This window comes from Triturus cristatus, chromosome 8 (assembly GCF_964204655.1).
Source record: "Triturus cristatus chromosome 8, aTriCri1.1, whole genome shotgun sequence".
NCBI lineage: Eukaryota > Metazoa > Chordata > Amphibia > Caudata > Salamandridae > Triturus > Triturus cristatus.
Window position 1 is genome coordinate 1,192,252,851 of NC_140591.1, and position 16,938 is coordinate 1,192,269,788.

The following is a 16,938-nucleotide window of genomic DNA, read 5'->3' on the forward strand; positions in this document are numbered from 1 at the left end:
GTGAGTGTGTGGGTCTTCTTTTTCTGACAACACTTGTCTGTAGTTTATTGTGAAAATCGGCGGTTGATAGGAGGTTATGAAGGAAAACATTTGTTATTTTGCGGTGCACCTACCAAATATAAACCAACAGACTATTACATAAATGAAGCCTAGGTAATTCTCCAACTGCAAGGCTTCTATGAGTGAATCACTTCATAACACCATGAGTACTGCCCGTGTGATTGCAGAACCAATAAGGCACTGCCTAGGGCCACCAAGGCTTCAGGGACTGGCGACGCCCACCCTGCATATTTAAGTAAAGTCTCAAAGGGTGGCGATCCCCGGACTTGAGTTTGCCTCAAAGCCCCCCGAACAATTACTAAACAATTCCCAGGGAGGTGGCGATCCCCTAGGCTGCGAAACGTGTCTGTGCCCTCCCGCGGCTAATTTACATGTGAGATTAAGGTCCCCAGTGCTGCAGAGACCCCGTAATATAATAATAGGATTGGCCCCGGAACATTACCCACCAGGGGGCTCATTTAAATGAACGGGAGAGACCCCGCTTCATTTTTTTTCCATTTTTACCATCGGATCCGCTTTATTGAAGTGATACGAGGTTTTCCTCCTCTCGCTTCAACGAGGCAAACAAGGATTTGCTATCACAGGGTGGAAGCCATGCTCCCACCCTGTAATAGCAAACATAAATGTCCCGCGGATGAACACCCCGGGACATAGTATGAACTGCACCTGTGAGGTGGCGCTCCATAGGGCCATGATGCATTGGTTACTGCATAACTACAGAATTAGTATGAACGCATACTAACACTACTTGCACACATGTTGTACAGCGACCAGGGTGTAGTGAAGAGGCAGAGGAAGCCCAAAATCCGAAAATTTTAATCCTACCAGGTCGGATGACATAGTTCCATGAGCCGATGACCCTGGGATGAGTAGAAACAGCTTCACCAAGAAAACGGGTCTTCAGCAGAACGCAAGGAAGCTCAAATTATTGGTGAGTGCTGCCTTCTTTTTACCTTCTCCTGCTCGTCGCCAAATTTATGTAGTAAAGAGGAAGACAGCAGTGGACCCGATAAGTAGATTTATTGCAGGAAAAGAAGACAACTTAAACAGCCACCAACAGGAACAGACAGCAAGGCAACCGTCTTCTCCAGTACTGTGTACAAACTCCCCAAGATTCCCCTCATGACAGTCCTACATTCTAACATTACATACTTACATTCTAGTAGCATTACATACTAACATTCTACTATGACTTACATTGGAATACTACACAGAGCACATGACTTTACAGCAATGAGCTCATGGTTTTATCCTCGAGTCTTGAGACCGGTAGGGGTGAGTAGTTCGCTTCCCACTCCCTGTATTGTATAAACGCAAACTAACACTACTTCCACAGGTATGCTACAGCGCCCATAGCACATCACTTTACAACAGTGAGCTCACGGTTTAGTCCCCGAGTCTTCAGACCAGTAGGGGTGAGTAGTTCGCTTCCCACTCCCTGTATACTATAAAAGCATACTAACAGTACTTACACAGTTATACTACAGTGGCCAGTATGCTACAGCGCCCAGAGCCCATCACTTTACAGCAATCAGCTCAGTTTGATCCCCGAGGCTTCACACCGGCAGGCGTGAGTACTTCACTTCCCACTTCCGGTATAGTATAAACGCACAGTAGACGTCAGTAGTGCGCTTCCCACTCCCTGTATGGTATAAACGCCTACTAAAACTACTTGCACAGGTATGCTACAAAGACCAGAGCACATCACTTTACAGCAATGAGCTCACAGTTTAGGCTGTCGGTTTCATACCCGAGTGTAGCAGCATCTCATCTCAGCACCATGTCATTCTGAGCAACACCGCACTTTCAGACCGGTAGGAGTGACTACTTCGCTTCGCACTCCCCCACAGAGGTTACAGTGTGCCTATCCTTCTGTTTCCTACTCTTTTCGCCCTTTTTTCCCCTTACTCGTTTCAACAGAATCACAAAATGGCTGCCAACACTTCCTAGTTGCAACAGCTTGCAGCCAATAAGCAGCAAGCTCATGCTTGTAACGCCTCAGCCAATCAGATGGCAGAATTCCCAAATATCGATATCTGCAAATTTCGAAATTTCTCCAAAACTACTGAACGGATTTACACCAAATAAACAAAAGCGTGCTTTCTAGACCAAGACCCTTCTCCCTGTCAAATTTGGGGTAATACCGTTCACCCGTTCGACCTGTAGCCTTTTTTTTTTTTTTGTCCTCATCTCTATCAAGGCTGCATTAGCCAGACTGTACAAACAAGGCTGCAAGGGCTTATTGGGTATAGGCGTGCTGACTCAGTCGTGAGCTGGTGTGGGTTGCCGGCTGAATAGAGAAGACCCAACCCTACAGCGACCGCCAGTATCATACACAATAAATGAGCTAATATCGGCTTGTAATTTAGTCAAGGAAAATTTATCAAAATAAAGGGGAATTGTATTAAATAAAAAGGAGAATTTTGGCAAGATAGGCATTTTAACCAGATTTGCACGTCCCAGAACCGACAAGGGGAGGTGCCCCCAAGTATCCATTAATTTCCGACACTCTTTAGCTACTGCGGATAGATTGGTGGATGCGATTAGATTAATATCCTTGACAATTCTTAGCCCCAAATATCTCAGACTTGTGCTGAGTGGTTCATTAAACCCTGTTAGGTCAGTATTCCAAACCATTATTTCGTTTTTTGAGGCATTCACCTCATACCCCGAAACATTACCAAATTCGAGGGCTAGATTAATGGCGGTGGGGAAGGCGGTACTAATCTCTGATGTTAAAATCATAACATTGTCCGCATACAGGGCCACCCTCCTCTCCCACGCTTTATACTTAAAGGGCTTGATGATATTGTTATCCCGTAATGTCTGAGAAAAAGGCTCAATATAAAGATCAAAAAGCAAGGAAGATAGAGGGCAGCCCTGCCGTGTTCCTCTTGTGATGTTAAAAGACTCGGATAGGCCCCCATTAACCAGAACGGATGCTGATGGACTGTGATATAAAAGTCGCACAGCTCTACGGAAGCCCTCACCCACGTTGAACTTCGCCAAGGCACCCGACAGGTACAACCAGTTGACCCTGTCGAATGCCTTGGCGGCGTCCAACGTGAGGATAGCAAGTGGCAAAGAGTTAGTGGTGGCCATATCTATAGCTCCCACTAGGTCATAGGTTAGTTCAAAAAGCTGGCGACCCCTTACAAAGCCCTTCTGGTTAAGATGTAAAATGTCCAGAGCAACCTTACCCAATCTCTTAGCCAAAATCGATGCAAAGATCTTATAATCGGCATTAAGAATAGAAATTGGGCGATATGACCCGCAATCTGTGGGAGCCTTGCCAGGCTTAAGTATCAATGTGATAGGCGCGTTGTTCCAGGAGCTAGGGGGGAGTGCCCCTTCCTGCAGTATTTGATTAAAAAGCAGAACAAGAAAAGGAGAGATCTCTTCCACCAATTTCTTATATATTTCGGCTGGTAAGCCGTCGGGCCCTGCCGCCTTGCCGCCCTTACTACCGCCTATTGCGGCCACCACTTCTTCCTCCGTAACTGCCATATCTAAAAAAACTCTTTGATCTGACGAGAGCGAAGGTAGGGATATATTATTTAGCCACTCTCTAATGCTTTCTGGGGAGATGTCTTTGTCCTCTTGATAGATCTCCTGAAAGAAATCTTTAAATGCCGTTCTAATTTCTACATCAGACGTTGAAGTCCCAGAGCTGGAAGTGATTGAATTAATAGTATTCCGCACCTGGTCGGTTCTGGATTTCCATGCAAGCAATTTACCAGCCCATTCGCCAAATTCAAAGTGGGCTAGTTTACTAGCTTTCCATCTACGGAGCAGGCGTTGATTTAAAACCGAAGCCAATTGCATTTTAAGCTCAAACAGTTTCTCTTGTTTAGCTGATATAAAGTTGGGGGTACTACTACAAGAATCTAATTCCGCCTGTGCTGATAAAAGATTGGCTTCAATAGACGCCACTTCCTGAGTATACTGCCTCCAGCGAAATGTGGCCTTATTTTTAATAACTCCAGGCAGGAAGCACTTGAAAGCATCCCATACAATGTTGGTTGCTGCTGTGGCTATATTGACTTACATAAATTCACATGCCTCCAGTTTGAGATAAGCAACATCATCCGGTGAAGAAAGAAAAATGCGATCAAAAGACCATGATCTATTAGGGAGCTGCACAATACCTGCGAGATCTAACATTACTGCAGAATGGTCCGACAGATGAGAAGGCAAATAGCTAACATTATTTGTGAAGCCCTGCAAATTGCGACTAATCAAAAAGAAATCAATCCTGGACTGGTGGCGGTATTTAAAATTTCGAAAAGAGAATCCAGGTTGCTGACCTGCCCTTATCCGCCAGATATCAATATACCCATATTGCTGCATACAGTTAAGTAGAAACGCTCTAGATTTAGAAAGAACTTGTTGTCGACTCGATGGCATTTTATCTAGAGCGTAATCAAGCACAATGTTAAAATCCCCTGCGATAATAGTGGGTTCAGGAAAGTGCAAAAGCTGTGAGAATAGAGATTCTAGTGCTGAGGGGTCATCTCTGTTGGGCCCGTAGTAACCTACTAATGTTATTTGAAAACCTCCTATCTCTACCGTGGCAATTGCCCATCTCCCAGCCGAATCTACCAACTGACTAACTAATCTAGTAGTGATAGTTTTCTTGAAAAAAATAGATACACCTCTCACATTAAGCGACTGAGAGGTAGAAACTGATAGGTCTATCCACCTGTTCTTTTTAACCAACTCAGATACCTCATTCTCCACTAAGTGTGTCTCCTGGAGTATAATGACCTGCGCATCGGAATCACGCAGATATTGTAGGATCCTATTTGCCCTTGGCCTGGTGCGCAGGCCATTAACATTCCAGGAGAGAATCTTAAGATTACTCATGACTGAAAAAACTATGAATAAGCTTACAATTTTTGACTAAATTATCCAGTATTGGTAGAACATAATATGCCAGCAGCCAAAAAAACGATGAGGAACAATTTTGCTTATTTTTCCACCCCCCCCCTCACCCCCATGCCTCCCCCCCACCCGTGAGAAACCCTGGTACTAACTAACCGGAACAAGCCCGGTTGTGGTACTCCCTACCCTTTGCCGAGCCCGCACAGGGCATCACTAACTAAATGCAATAAAAGAATTATAGGCTTAAAATAAAAAATAAATAAAAAATAAACAAAAAGCGATTTCCCCCATTTTCATTATGAATTCCCCCTTTTTTTACTTGTTTGTCGATTTCTTTATAATTTTCTTCTTTTTTTTTCCTTTTTTTCCCCTTCACTTTTGCTCATTGTATATTTTCTTTTTCCCTTTAACACTGTCTAACTTAAACTGTCTATGAATACATAGGAATCTGCTTACAAAATGCAGGAAGGTTTAATATATACTATCTGAAGACAAAAGGATATAAAGTATGGTAGGGGAAACTACTTTAGAATCCCAAGAGAGGTCAGGGTCCGAAGTTAATGACACCAGACTCTCAACCAGAGCCAGAACCTCCCTTAGAACCCCCTAAGGTCATCAGAAGATCATCCGCCGCCTGTACTGAACGAATGTTATTCATTTTATTATTGATCATTATTTTCAAAGCGGCTGGAAACCCCATTTGAACTGATGCACCAAGCTTCCTAAAGGCCTCCATTCTACTTCCTAGCTCCCATTGTTTTTCAAGGGTAGCCCTCGACAGGTCAGATCGAATTTGAAACGTAAAACCCACCCCTACAAGGGATTTTTCCTTGAGTGCAAGATTGAGAATATGTTCTTTCAGCGAGTATGTATGGAAGTTCAACAGAAGCTTTCTTGGCTTTATCCGTTGTGGATTCCACCTAAATTGTTCTCTATGTATTCGCTGTATCTCAGATGCTAATTCCTCCTCAGATTGATCCAGTTTTAGAGAGTGTCTCAGAAGGGTGATAATATAGCGCTTAATGTCAGATCCTTCACTGCCCTCAGGCACATTCAAGATGCGGATGTTGCTCCGTCTGGCATTGTTTTCAAGGATTTCCATTGTTTCAGCCATAGCGGTATCAGCTCTCTTAAGCCTCTCTATTTCCTCCTTAGCTTTGTCAAGGTGTATCGGCATGCAGGCCACTGTCTCTTCTAAGACTCCTGTTCTTGAGAAGAGTCCATCAATCTTTCACAATAGCTTCTTATCTCCCGCTGATTTAGTGCAGACTCCTCAAACCCCCTTTTAATATCAGCCGACGGAGTAGAAAACATAAGCTGTAGGGTGACGCTAGGTGAAGATGAGTGGCGGCTGAGTGCGGGATGCGAGCGATATTGCGACTGACTTAGGACCTCAATGGTTTGGTTGGGGAGGGTGGGTTAGGGGAGTTGGGGGAAGCGTGAGGGGAGGGAGGGGGTTTGGAGTTTATGGCTATAAAAAGAGTGACTGTCCCCTAAGCTTTGGGGGAAGGAGCGCGTTAGAGCCTGACCGCAGACAGGGGGTCTGCCCCGCACACAAGCGCTGAACTGGAGGGACACTTGGGAAGTATTAGGTATTTACTCAGTTTAGCACGGTGATGCCCGGCCTCCGGGATGTGGGATAGCCGATATAATTGATTGCGAGATGAGACAAGATGGCGGACCTCAGGTTGATGGCACTCGGATATGTATATTACTGTTCCTTGTTTGCAGTCAATAAATACATTTAAAAAAAAAGAAAACATAAGCTGTAAGGCAGAGACTGGGAGATCTAAGGCAAGAGAGTCTGACATTAAGCCACTGTAAGAGTCAATGGTATTGCCTAAGTTAGGGTGCAAGTGTACTGCATCAGTGGCAGACGGAAGCTCCTTCTGAGCAGCACTCCCCAAGCTTACAAGTTCGGGGACCGAACCCTGCCCAAGAGCCCCTCCACTAAGTAGACCCTCAACCCTGGGTCTATCAATATTGCTTGAGACCATGCTGCTACTGTCTAGAGGGTCGTGGTGCACTATCTTAGCCCCGATTTCGCTATCAGGTAATATCCGTGCCTGAGTCGCTTTAAATTTAGCACCGGTGGCATCAGGTAGAGGCACTGAAAGCCCTGACGGAAGTGAGGGAATTGGAAGAGTTAAGCTTAGATTGATTTGCTTAGAACATTCTCCAGATTCCTTAGATAGATCATTCTCATCCGCCAGGATTAGGGTTGATAATAGAACTTTAGAAGGAGAGCATGCCGGTGACTTAATAGGTGAAGCAACAGGCCCTGGAGCTACTAATTGAGGAGACGATACAAGAAGGGCCCCTGTGACCGAAAGATCCGGAGATGCCAACATGTTGGAATTTGTTAGCGGGGAGATGGAAACAGAAGAAGTCTGGAGCTGGGATTGAGCCAGGTCGAGTACTTGAGGAACAACCTTGAAAAATGATCGTAATGAAGGCATAATTCTTGAGGTAGAGTCTAGAAGAGATTTGCTTAACTTAGTAGTTTTATTAGACCTAGCTAATTTATCAGACCTCTTCGTACGTTTGGGCTTAACTTCAACATGCAAATAGGAAGAAGTTTTTGAGGGGATCTGGGGTTCAGAAGATTTAGAGGGGGACTCAGCCGATTCCCACCCCCCTTCTGTGCCACCCTGGGGAGCGCTCCTGTGATCCAGCCTTGTAGCAGACTTAGTACCAACCCCAGCCGCAACCTCAGCTGAAAACTTCCTACTCCATTTGCTTCTGCGTGAGTGCCTCCTTTTTGCGCTATGCTTAACTTTTTCACCCAAGTCTTTGTTTGTAAGGGACTCCTTAGTACTAGGAATCGAAGGTATAACTGGCTCTTGAGTGTGTGGTTTACCCGACAGCAGACGAAGCGCATTGCGCGTGTTGGCTCTCGATGTGGCTCTCGTTGTGACCCTCGCAGGATTGCTAGTCCCCGCCACCCAAGCTCTAGGAAAAGTGTCACCCGACACTTGTATGGGGGATTTCTCTAACTTCCCCGCAAAGTAAAACATTTCTTCTTGACCGGAGAAAACCCCCTTTTCAACAGTCTTGCCCGTCACCTGATCAGCTGCTTTGACTGCAGCAGCTATATGCTCCGCACTGCCTTCTCCTCGTATCTTAAAGTTATCACCGCCCTGATGGACGCTGACCTGGTGATCGCGCCGACGACTCCACTGCCTCCTCCCCCGACGGAGCTCCAGGGCAGCCCGGAACCAGGGCCACAGGCCGTGCCGATTTCCAAATGACGTTGTAACTAGATCCGAAACCTCAGGGGACGGCAGTATCGCTCCCAACTTCAGGCACATGAAGATAGAAGAAAGACCGCGCTAACACGGTAACTTTCCCGTCGGTATAAGCGAGCAGCAAAAGAAAGTCGCTTTACTGAAAAAAAAAAAAGCAGGTTCATTAGTTATTATTCATGAAGTCGCTGATTATAAGCCAACACTGACAATATTCAGCATTTTTCGGAAGAAAAAAAAACGAAGAAAAAAGCTGTAGCGACGCCCTGCAGGGTGCTCAGAGCCGAGTACCGCGGCAGCTAGCCTGCTGCCGCCATGTTCCTCAAGATCTCTCAGCTTGTACTGTAGCCAATAAGCAGCAAGCTCATGCTTGTAACGCCTCAGCCAATCAGATGGCAGAATTCCCAAATATCGATATCTGCAAATTTCGATACTTCTCCAAAGCTACTGAACGGATTTACACCATATAAACAAAAGCATGCTTTCTAGACCAAGACCCTTCTCCCTGTCAAATTTGGGGTAATACCGTTCACCCGTTCGACCTGTAGCCTTGTCTAAAGTTTCCTATGGAAATTGCATGGAGAAAACATGTCTTGGGACCCCCCTTTTTTCATGGTCCCCCCTTGACGAGTCACCCCCAAACTTTCAACATAGGAGCTGATATGAACAAAGAATTAGTTTGGAAAATTTCATGATGATTTATCAAACGACGCCAAAGTTATAGGCAAAATAAAAATTCTCTTCCTATGGAAACTTGGTCCTAACTATAACTACCTACTGGCGACCGCCAGTAGGTAATATATATATGTACTACAGTGCAAAGGTCAAATTAGAGTTTATTACCGCAGGACAACGAAAGTAACATTAGAAAAACACAAACAAAAACACTTTCTACCTCCTTACAAATTGCATGTAGCAGTTTACACATGGAAACAACTCTCATATCTACCGAGAACAATATTTTCTAGTGCACAAATGTACTGGTTTTGGTTACATACATTTGTTAAAACAAGTACTCATGAACAAATGCTATGTCATAAACTCTATATGCAGATGTACAGAGTACAATATTTATAACTGTTGTTGAGGAAGGTGAGGGGCATCGTGAGTTATGGCCCCTCCCCACACTCACCAATGGTATCAAATACCGCAATACACTCTGCACATTTGCATGTATACTGGTTTTACATATATATCATGTATATATAAATACATATATGTGTGTGTATTCCTTTTTAATCTGTGTTGTTTACATGTATATATTTAACCTACTTATATAAGATATTAAGTAACATTAAGCGCAGTCGTGATTACCGGCCTTCTTATGTTTGATGATGTCCAGAAAATCCATGGATGACGGATGCTTTCACCATGCTAAAATCGGATTTCTGTATTTTACTAATCCCTGGTACAATCAGTTTCTCTCTCCCTCTCATCCAGTCTGCTCTTAGAAGCCGGAGTGCACAGATGTCCTGTGCTCTGAAAAATCTACCTTTCACATCAGGCATGCTGTTACCGAAATCGGCGACAACTGGGGTGTTGTGGCTCGTTGCTTAGGTCCCGATGTCGACTTTTTGACTGCAGGGCGCGTGGACTTTTCTTCTGCGGTTTAGGGCAGAGAGTACAAGGCTGTCCCTGGTGGAGAGCTCCGTTCTGATTGGTCTGCGGGCCGGGGCGCTGTCCGACTGCTGAGTCCGGAATCCTGGGGCTATTGAAAGGAATGTCAGGGTTCAACGTATGGATCTTTCTTTCAATGTTTTGGAAAGTTGTCGGGGAACTGCCTTTCATCGCGGAAAACAATGCAGCCATGATGGTGGACTGGTAAGTGCTGCTGGAGTTGTCTTTCTTCATAAATAACGTTTATTTCGTGTTCTGGTGTCTTAAAAGGGGCGGCTTTCTTAAAAGTATGCTATGTATACATGCAGGTGTTTGTTGCCTGAGAGAGTGTTCTTACTGAGTGAATGTGTGAGCAAGTGTGCGCTCACACCACAACACCGTTATGTTCATTTCTGATTTAAAAACAGCAAAATAAAACAGCAGTTCAAAAGATTACTTTAGAGAATATCGTAAGGGAAAATACTGTTTTTATATGCCCTGACAGTTTCCTTTCCTTCATAATCACGTTTCCCAGCCATTCCTCTCCAACCCGCATTTTACGACGTTATCACTGTATCTGCTCCATACGGCATAAATTCATATGCAGTACATAAGGGACGTGAAACTCCACCCATCATCTTTGAAAGCTAGTCAGCCAGCCAGCCAGCCAGCCAGCCAGCCATCCATCCATCCATCCATCCATCCATCCAATTGATTCGGGATCTCCTTTTTGTGTGTTTGTTTTCGTCCTCACCCACCACCCGCCTCTGTCACATTAACAGAGATGGCAGTGCAGCTAAAAATAAACGCATTGCATCTGGAATATCCTCACAGTATTAGTCCGCTAACGCCTCTTATCTCGCGGCCTCTGAGTTCCTTTTTTTAGCCTTCCCGACGCAGCAACAGGCTGCCAAGCGGTCTTTGACACCTTTCGGAAGTGTTAGCGACTTAAACAGGAAAGCCTCTAATGTCGTCACAGGGGTTTCCGTTCTCTGGCTGAGGGAGGTCAGGGCCTCTATTACGCATTAAACCGCCAGCTCATGTTTTTGGAGACACGCCCTGTGCAAGCCGAGGCAAACCTCGGAGTAGCACTGTCGACCGGTGACTTTTGCGATAACGTATACTTGTGAAAAAGGAATTTGAATACACTGACTTTTTAGTGCCCCTTTTGTGGCGAAGCGGTAGCTTTAGCCGAGAGAACATCTGAAAACAGCAGAGTTATATAAGCTGCCAAATCCACGCTGATCCCGAGCGCGTCACTGGTTGCTTCCTTCCGCCCTCCCTGCCTGGGCTCAGTGAGTGCAGGGCAGCCTCGTCCTGGGAAACATCTCTTACAGGATGATCAGGACATGGCCCGGCTGGATTACTGCTCCTAGGGCAACTAATTCTGCCACATCTGGCTACTGCACATCCCGCTTCAGAGCACAGCTGGATGCTTCTGGTGGCTTCTCCTGGTCTAGTGTGGGCTTATGGCTGAGCAGTACAACTGTCAACAATGCTAGCAGGAAACTGGGGTCAAATGGTCTCAGGTTTTTCAAAGATACACCATGTGGGCCATTGAGGTCAAAGTTTTTATTTCTTGTATTGAAAGCCAAACTCTTCTGGTGGTGTAATGTCTAAGACTGTGGACGGTGAGGGTCTCGTCGTTCCCAAGTTCCCACTATAGCCGTGTGATTTTGACCCCAAAAGATTTGAGCGGGACAAGGTCAGAATTTGTGACCCCTAAAGGAGCTTCATCAGTTGGATAGGTTTGCAGCCTCAATCCATTCCAGGGTTCTTTCGATCAGATTTAGTCACTTTTTTGAAATTCAAAACCCTCAAGCTGGACAAAACTGGAAGTTGTACACTGGCAGTTCTTTAAAAGGTTAAGTTCTTTAACGTCAGGGTCCAACTGAACAGTGGAGCAAAAAGCTTAGAGTGTGACTAACCAGGTGTTCTTGCTCAGCTAGTGTGTGATATTCACAGGAAAGCCTCAGCACCATGTTTCTGCCCACCAGAGGCAGAAAAAAACTCCCAATTTTCTCTACCTGCTAAGAAAGTTATTTCTGGGCAGTCCTGCAGCTGGTAGATCTTGAGGAAAAGTTTATAAACGCCAGGTCTTCCTTCAATTAGGTCTCCGGCAGGGTCCAGGCATCTGTACTCAGCTTGGCTCTCTTGGAGTCAGGAATCCCACGCTTCTGTGCCCCGGAAGCAGTCAAAGAGGAGGTCTACCATCTCACCTTTGGTAGAATTTCCCCTCCTTCAGTGCCGCCAGAAGTCAGGAGTCCGTGAGTCCTTGAATACGTCCTCTTCTTCACGCAGGAGTATTCCTCCGGCATGTCCTTCCTAATTTATGATCTTTCCAGATCCAGGAATGTTCAGAGAAGGTGGTGGTCCGGGCACCAGATTTATCATGTGCACTAAAAAGTGACTGAAAATATTCTGCCGGCCAATCCTAACTATTTTCTCATAGTCAGCCTTCCCCTTTTGTGGCACTTCCTCTTTGTCTTATTGCGTAATTACTGAGGAGCCCCAGTTGCAATTTGGTAGAACCCTTCTGTCATTCGCCAACCCTGTCTTCTCCTCCTTGCGCAGTCTCCTATTTAGATGAGCTCCTCACTCAAGTGACAGGGTCAAAACAGGCACTCTTCCCCACTGTCAATGAAGCCTGACTTTCTAGGAGTGTCCTGGGAATAAATGGAGAAGTCCTTCCTGGCAGCTTCAAAACAAAAGAAGTAGTGCTATGGCTGTCCTTTGTTCTGCCAGCTGTCCCTGTCCACTCCCAGATAGTTATTCCCTTGTCAGTAGTTAAGATCACACTGTCCTTAATGGGCTCAAAGGCAGACCACTGTCCTCTGAAATAGGGTTGTTATCTCCTCCTGCTAAGGATGTTTATTCCAGTTCTGGTGGCGTAATGAGGGGCAAAACTAGTTTTAAGCCAGTTTTTACCCAGGCAGCCTAAGGTATATTTTTATAAAGTTACTTTTCAACTCATGCATTCAAAAACCTGATTTGATCATCAGATGATATTTTGAAACTTAGGAACGAAATATTCTTCATTTTTCTTTACAACCAAATTTTATTAGGTTTTCAAGATAACACTGATACACATATACATTGTTCAAGTCGTAATTAGGTACGAAATAACCTTGAGGAGTTTCCTAGCATTTTTTGAGGTTTCAATATTTGAATTATACCCAGGTCTGTGTGATGGAAAAATGTTTTGATCTGCAATGGCAGAGAGGGTACAATATAAGTGTGCCACTTTTTATGTTTTAGGCACACTGCCTTTTAAGGTACACATTAGGAGTGTCTTCCAAGTTACACATTAGGTGTGACTCATTGATACAGAACAATAGGATTTCCTACATGACAAAGGCACTTTTCCTTCCCATGTGTTACTGTAGTTCCTTCAACTATAGTCCACCCAGAGAACAGTGATGCTCCTGGCAGCCATTTATTTCTGTCACATGTGTGTGGTGCAAATTCCCGCTGTAGCATGCGTGACATTTAACTGTCATGCAAGCAGTGCATTTTCTACACCATCTACTGCAACTTAAAGTAAAGTTAAATAGAACAATTTATCTAAATCATTTTTTATAAATACTAACATTCTAAGTCCAGGTCACTTACACTTTGGCACTAAATAGCAGTCCTAGCACCAGCAAAAATAGGGTCTAGAAAAAGGCAAAACACCTTGCGTGACTATGTAAAGCTGAATTTGCTACAATTGTGAATTGATTTTCTGCCAAGCAACTGTTTCGGTGTATATTTTAATTCAGAGGTATTGTTAACAAAATAATAGACTCTTTCAAATCACTTTTTTTCTATAATAAAACAACTCGGAGACTTTGCACATATGGTACCCTAAAAGAGTTTGGTTGCATACATTATTGCTGTTATTGAACACCTTAAACCATTCACATTTGCAGTTATGGGATGTTGCATACTACCTTTACAACGCATACCATTACAACGCAATCCAACACTTACCCTACTGTTGCACCCCCTGGAGTTAGAATAGTAATTTTTACCCCTATACTATCCAATACTTACCTTAAATGCAATTTAATATTATGCGTTGTAATGGTATGCATTGTAAAGGTAGTATGCGATGTAATGGAATGCGTTGTAAAGGTAGTTTTTAAACATGCGTTGTAGTGTCATGCTATGTAATGGAATGCGTTGTAGGGGATGTTGCGTTGTAAAAAATGCGTTGTAAGTGCATGCGTTGTAAAAGTGTGCGTTGTAACGACATACATCCCCTGCAGCCAGCAATGCATACCCCTGTAGTGCATGACCTATAGACGTGTGCAGTCAGATTTGAGTGTCTAAAATGGATTTTTGCTAAACACTCCGTCAGTCTTGAAGTCCCACAAACTCACTGCATAGTCTTTGGCCACAAACAGAAGATTTGTGGATGCAAGGACTGGCTTTTGTTTTTGTTTTGTAATGGGAAGTACATTTTGAAATAGGATTATTTATTACATTTTAAATGTTTAGTTTTTTGCTTTATCTTTTAGTTTTCCTTCTATTGTTTCAGTAATGCATCCGTGATGCTCATGAACCAAATGTTTCTTATTTTAACCCCTTTACCATAGCCGTGAGTCACTAGTGTACGAACAAGCCTGCATTTGTGCATTCAGGAACTGAGTAACAAACACACACATGTAGCTGTAAACCATGTTGAAAAGTGGCCACAAAAATGTAGAATTCCATTGCTTATTTTAACTAGCGTTCGTCATTGAGCATTCTCAATGGTGACCCACCCACTTACGACCACATGTGCATTAGAAATCCTTTTTCACAAATGTGCATTAATGACTAACGCATTGTATTAGAACATTGGAATGTTGAGCACTCCATTGAAGACAATGGCATCAACATTCCAATGTTTGTTCACAGCTATAGCTGTGAACAAAGGCCGCACGGACCCCAAGGGGCTTTCAAGCTGGAGCCACGGACAGGCATAGTAAGCTGAGCAAGGGTGCAGTCTTGACTCAATTCTGAAATATTACTTTATTGGGAGTCATGAGTTACAGGGGGTACCTCACATAATTCTGGGATCTAAAAGCCTTGTGCGGTTATAGTGATAAATATATTTATTCCTTTAATTCTTTTCTGTGTAGTCATTAATTATGCATACCCTGGGTGGGTACTTAATGTCTCCAATATCCAATATTCAATAAATCTATAGTTATGGAAATAGATCTAATCGTTCTTTTTTTTTTGTAGGCAATCGCTGTGCTTACCCATGTGTGCCTGTATTCAAGATATTCAAAACATTTACAAAGTAGACTATTACATAGCATTCAAAAACCGTGTTACAAGACATACTTACATACATGGGGGCTTATTTATAAGCCCATCACGCAGCCAATGCCACACATTTTTTTGATGCACCGCCGGCGCAATTGGCTTGACCCTATTTACAAGGTCACCTAAAGCCACCCTGCGTGACTTTTCTTGGCCTTATAAATATGGGCCCCTTTCACCAATGACTCTGCATGAAAGGGGAATTCCTTGCATGTTGCTGTGGGTGTTACCGCGTGACATCCATGGAACCTGGCACATTCCCAGATTTACAATATTTTGTAAAACTGGGAATGAGTCAAAATTCAACGCCTCCAGATGGGAGGCGTAGGAATGGCGCAATGAGGAGAAATTCTTTCATTTCTCCTCGTTTTTCCCTTCCTGCACACGAACAATGACATGGCAGTCAATTGTGCGCCAGCGCATGCTAAAGCACAGGGATGCATCGTAAAGCACAGGGATGTGACGTATTGTTGTTAATACAATGCACACCTGTGCTTTGAAAATGACACAGCATGGTGCAGCTAAATGGCTTGTGGTGCTGTGCTGCAACATTTTCTAGTAGATGAGGTCCTTGGTGTCTAATGTTCATAGACAATAAATCCATATTGGAAACAAAAATATTGTGGAGCAATTTCACATCTTTCATTTGAGCATTTGAGTTCCACACAATTCATTGTTATTGCCAACTGGTAAAATACTGAGATATAATTTAAGATCCATGCTTCATTCTCAGTAGCGGTCGGTGGAGGGAGTTCCGTGGGGCGGTGAGGCGGGGCAGGGGAGGGGCAGGGCGGGGAAATGTAAACACCGGAGTATGGATGAACGGAGGTAAGTACACATTTAAATAAATAAAACGAATTTCGTTGCGCGCTCTGCATCACATTTTGCAATGCAGCGCGCGCAAAGGAATTCGTTTTATTTATTTAAATGTGTACTTACCTCCGTTCATCCATATTCCGGTGTTAACATTTCCCCACCCTGCCCCTCCCCCGCCCCGCCTCACCGCCCCACGGACCTCCCTCCACGGACCGCTACTGTTCATTCTCATGCAACACATTCTATGATCTTCTTTCAATTGGTTCCATATCATTTAGAAAAGCCAATTATGCAGTTCTGCGTCTTTTTGTGTAGTTCCCTGTTGACAGTGTCATATTTAAATATCAGTTCACTTACTCGTCTCCGAAGTCTCAGCTCCACATTTCTTCCTCTAGGAAAACAGTTCTATATGCAAATTGGGTCAAAACAAAACATACTGGTACACGTTGTTTGTTGTTTATCTGAAAAAAAACAATGTAACTGCTTTATAATAAATTAAGCCAAGGGGGCATTCCATGAATGATACATGGACGTTCCCATGGAACCACCCGAAGTTTTTGATGCAAAACTCTATCTACTAACAATAATAGACAGGGATTTGCACCCAAAAATAATACCTCTTTGAGGCAGGCATAAAAAAGAGAAATGTTTTATTTCCTCTAATTCCGCCTAAAGTTTGTTTAGGCATAGTATTTTGTACTGGAATGGCACTGTCCTGCTGTCTCCCTCTCACACAGCCAGCACAGAAAATTTGGTGACTGCACTGCGCTGCATGTCAACTTAGGGATGCTTTCTAATGGAGCAGTGTTGACACTTCTTAACAGATGGGGACACAAAGATATTTCTTGACTGGGCCACAGGCCCTTAATCGAACAGTGTCAGTAGTTCCTAGCAGGTCTGCTTGGCTCGTAATCAGACACTCAAAAGAAATGTCAAATTTTCAATGAGAAAGAGCAAGCACGTCTCATAGAGGCCTAGATATATTAATTTGCACCCTACAAGCTCTTGTTATCAGGGCTGTTGTAGTTAAGTTGGGCTGTAA

General features: G+C 43.9%; 2 protein-coding genes across 4 annotated transcripts in view; one reads left to right on the top strand and one right to left on the bottom strand.

Moving 5' to 3' along the window:
• The window catches only part of GABRA5 (gamma-aminobutyric acid type A receptor subunit alpha5), a 567,778-nt gene that overhangs the window by 176,052 nt on the left and 374,788 nt on the right, over positions 1-16,938 (bottom strand). The gene's annotated exons all lie outside the window — the stretch shown is intronic.
• The window catches only part of GABRB3 (gamma-aminobutyric acid type A receptor subunit beta3), a 1,060,293-nt gene continuing 1,053,010 nt past the window's right edge, over positions 9,656-16,938 (top strand). Inside the window, exon 1 of the mRNA XM_085622874.1 lies at positions 9,656-10,010. Within this exon, the coding sequence (XP_085479000.1) occupies positions 9,910-10,010 (101 nt within the window). The 5' untranslated portion in view covers positions 9,656-9,909. The remainder of the gene's footprint in view (positions 10,011-16,938) is intronic.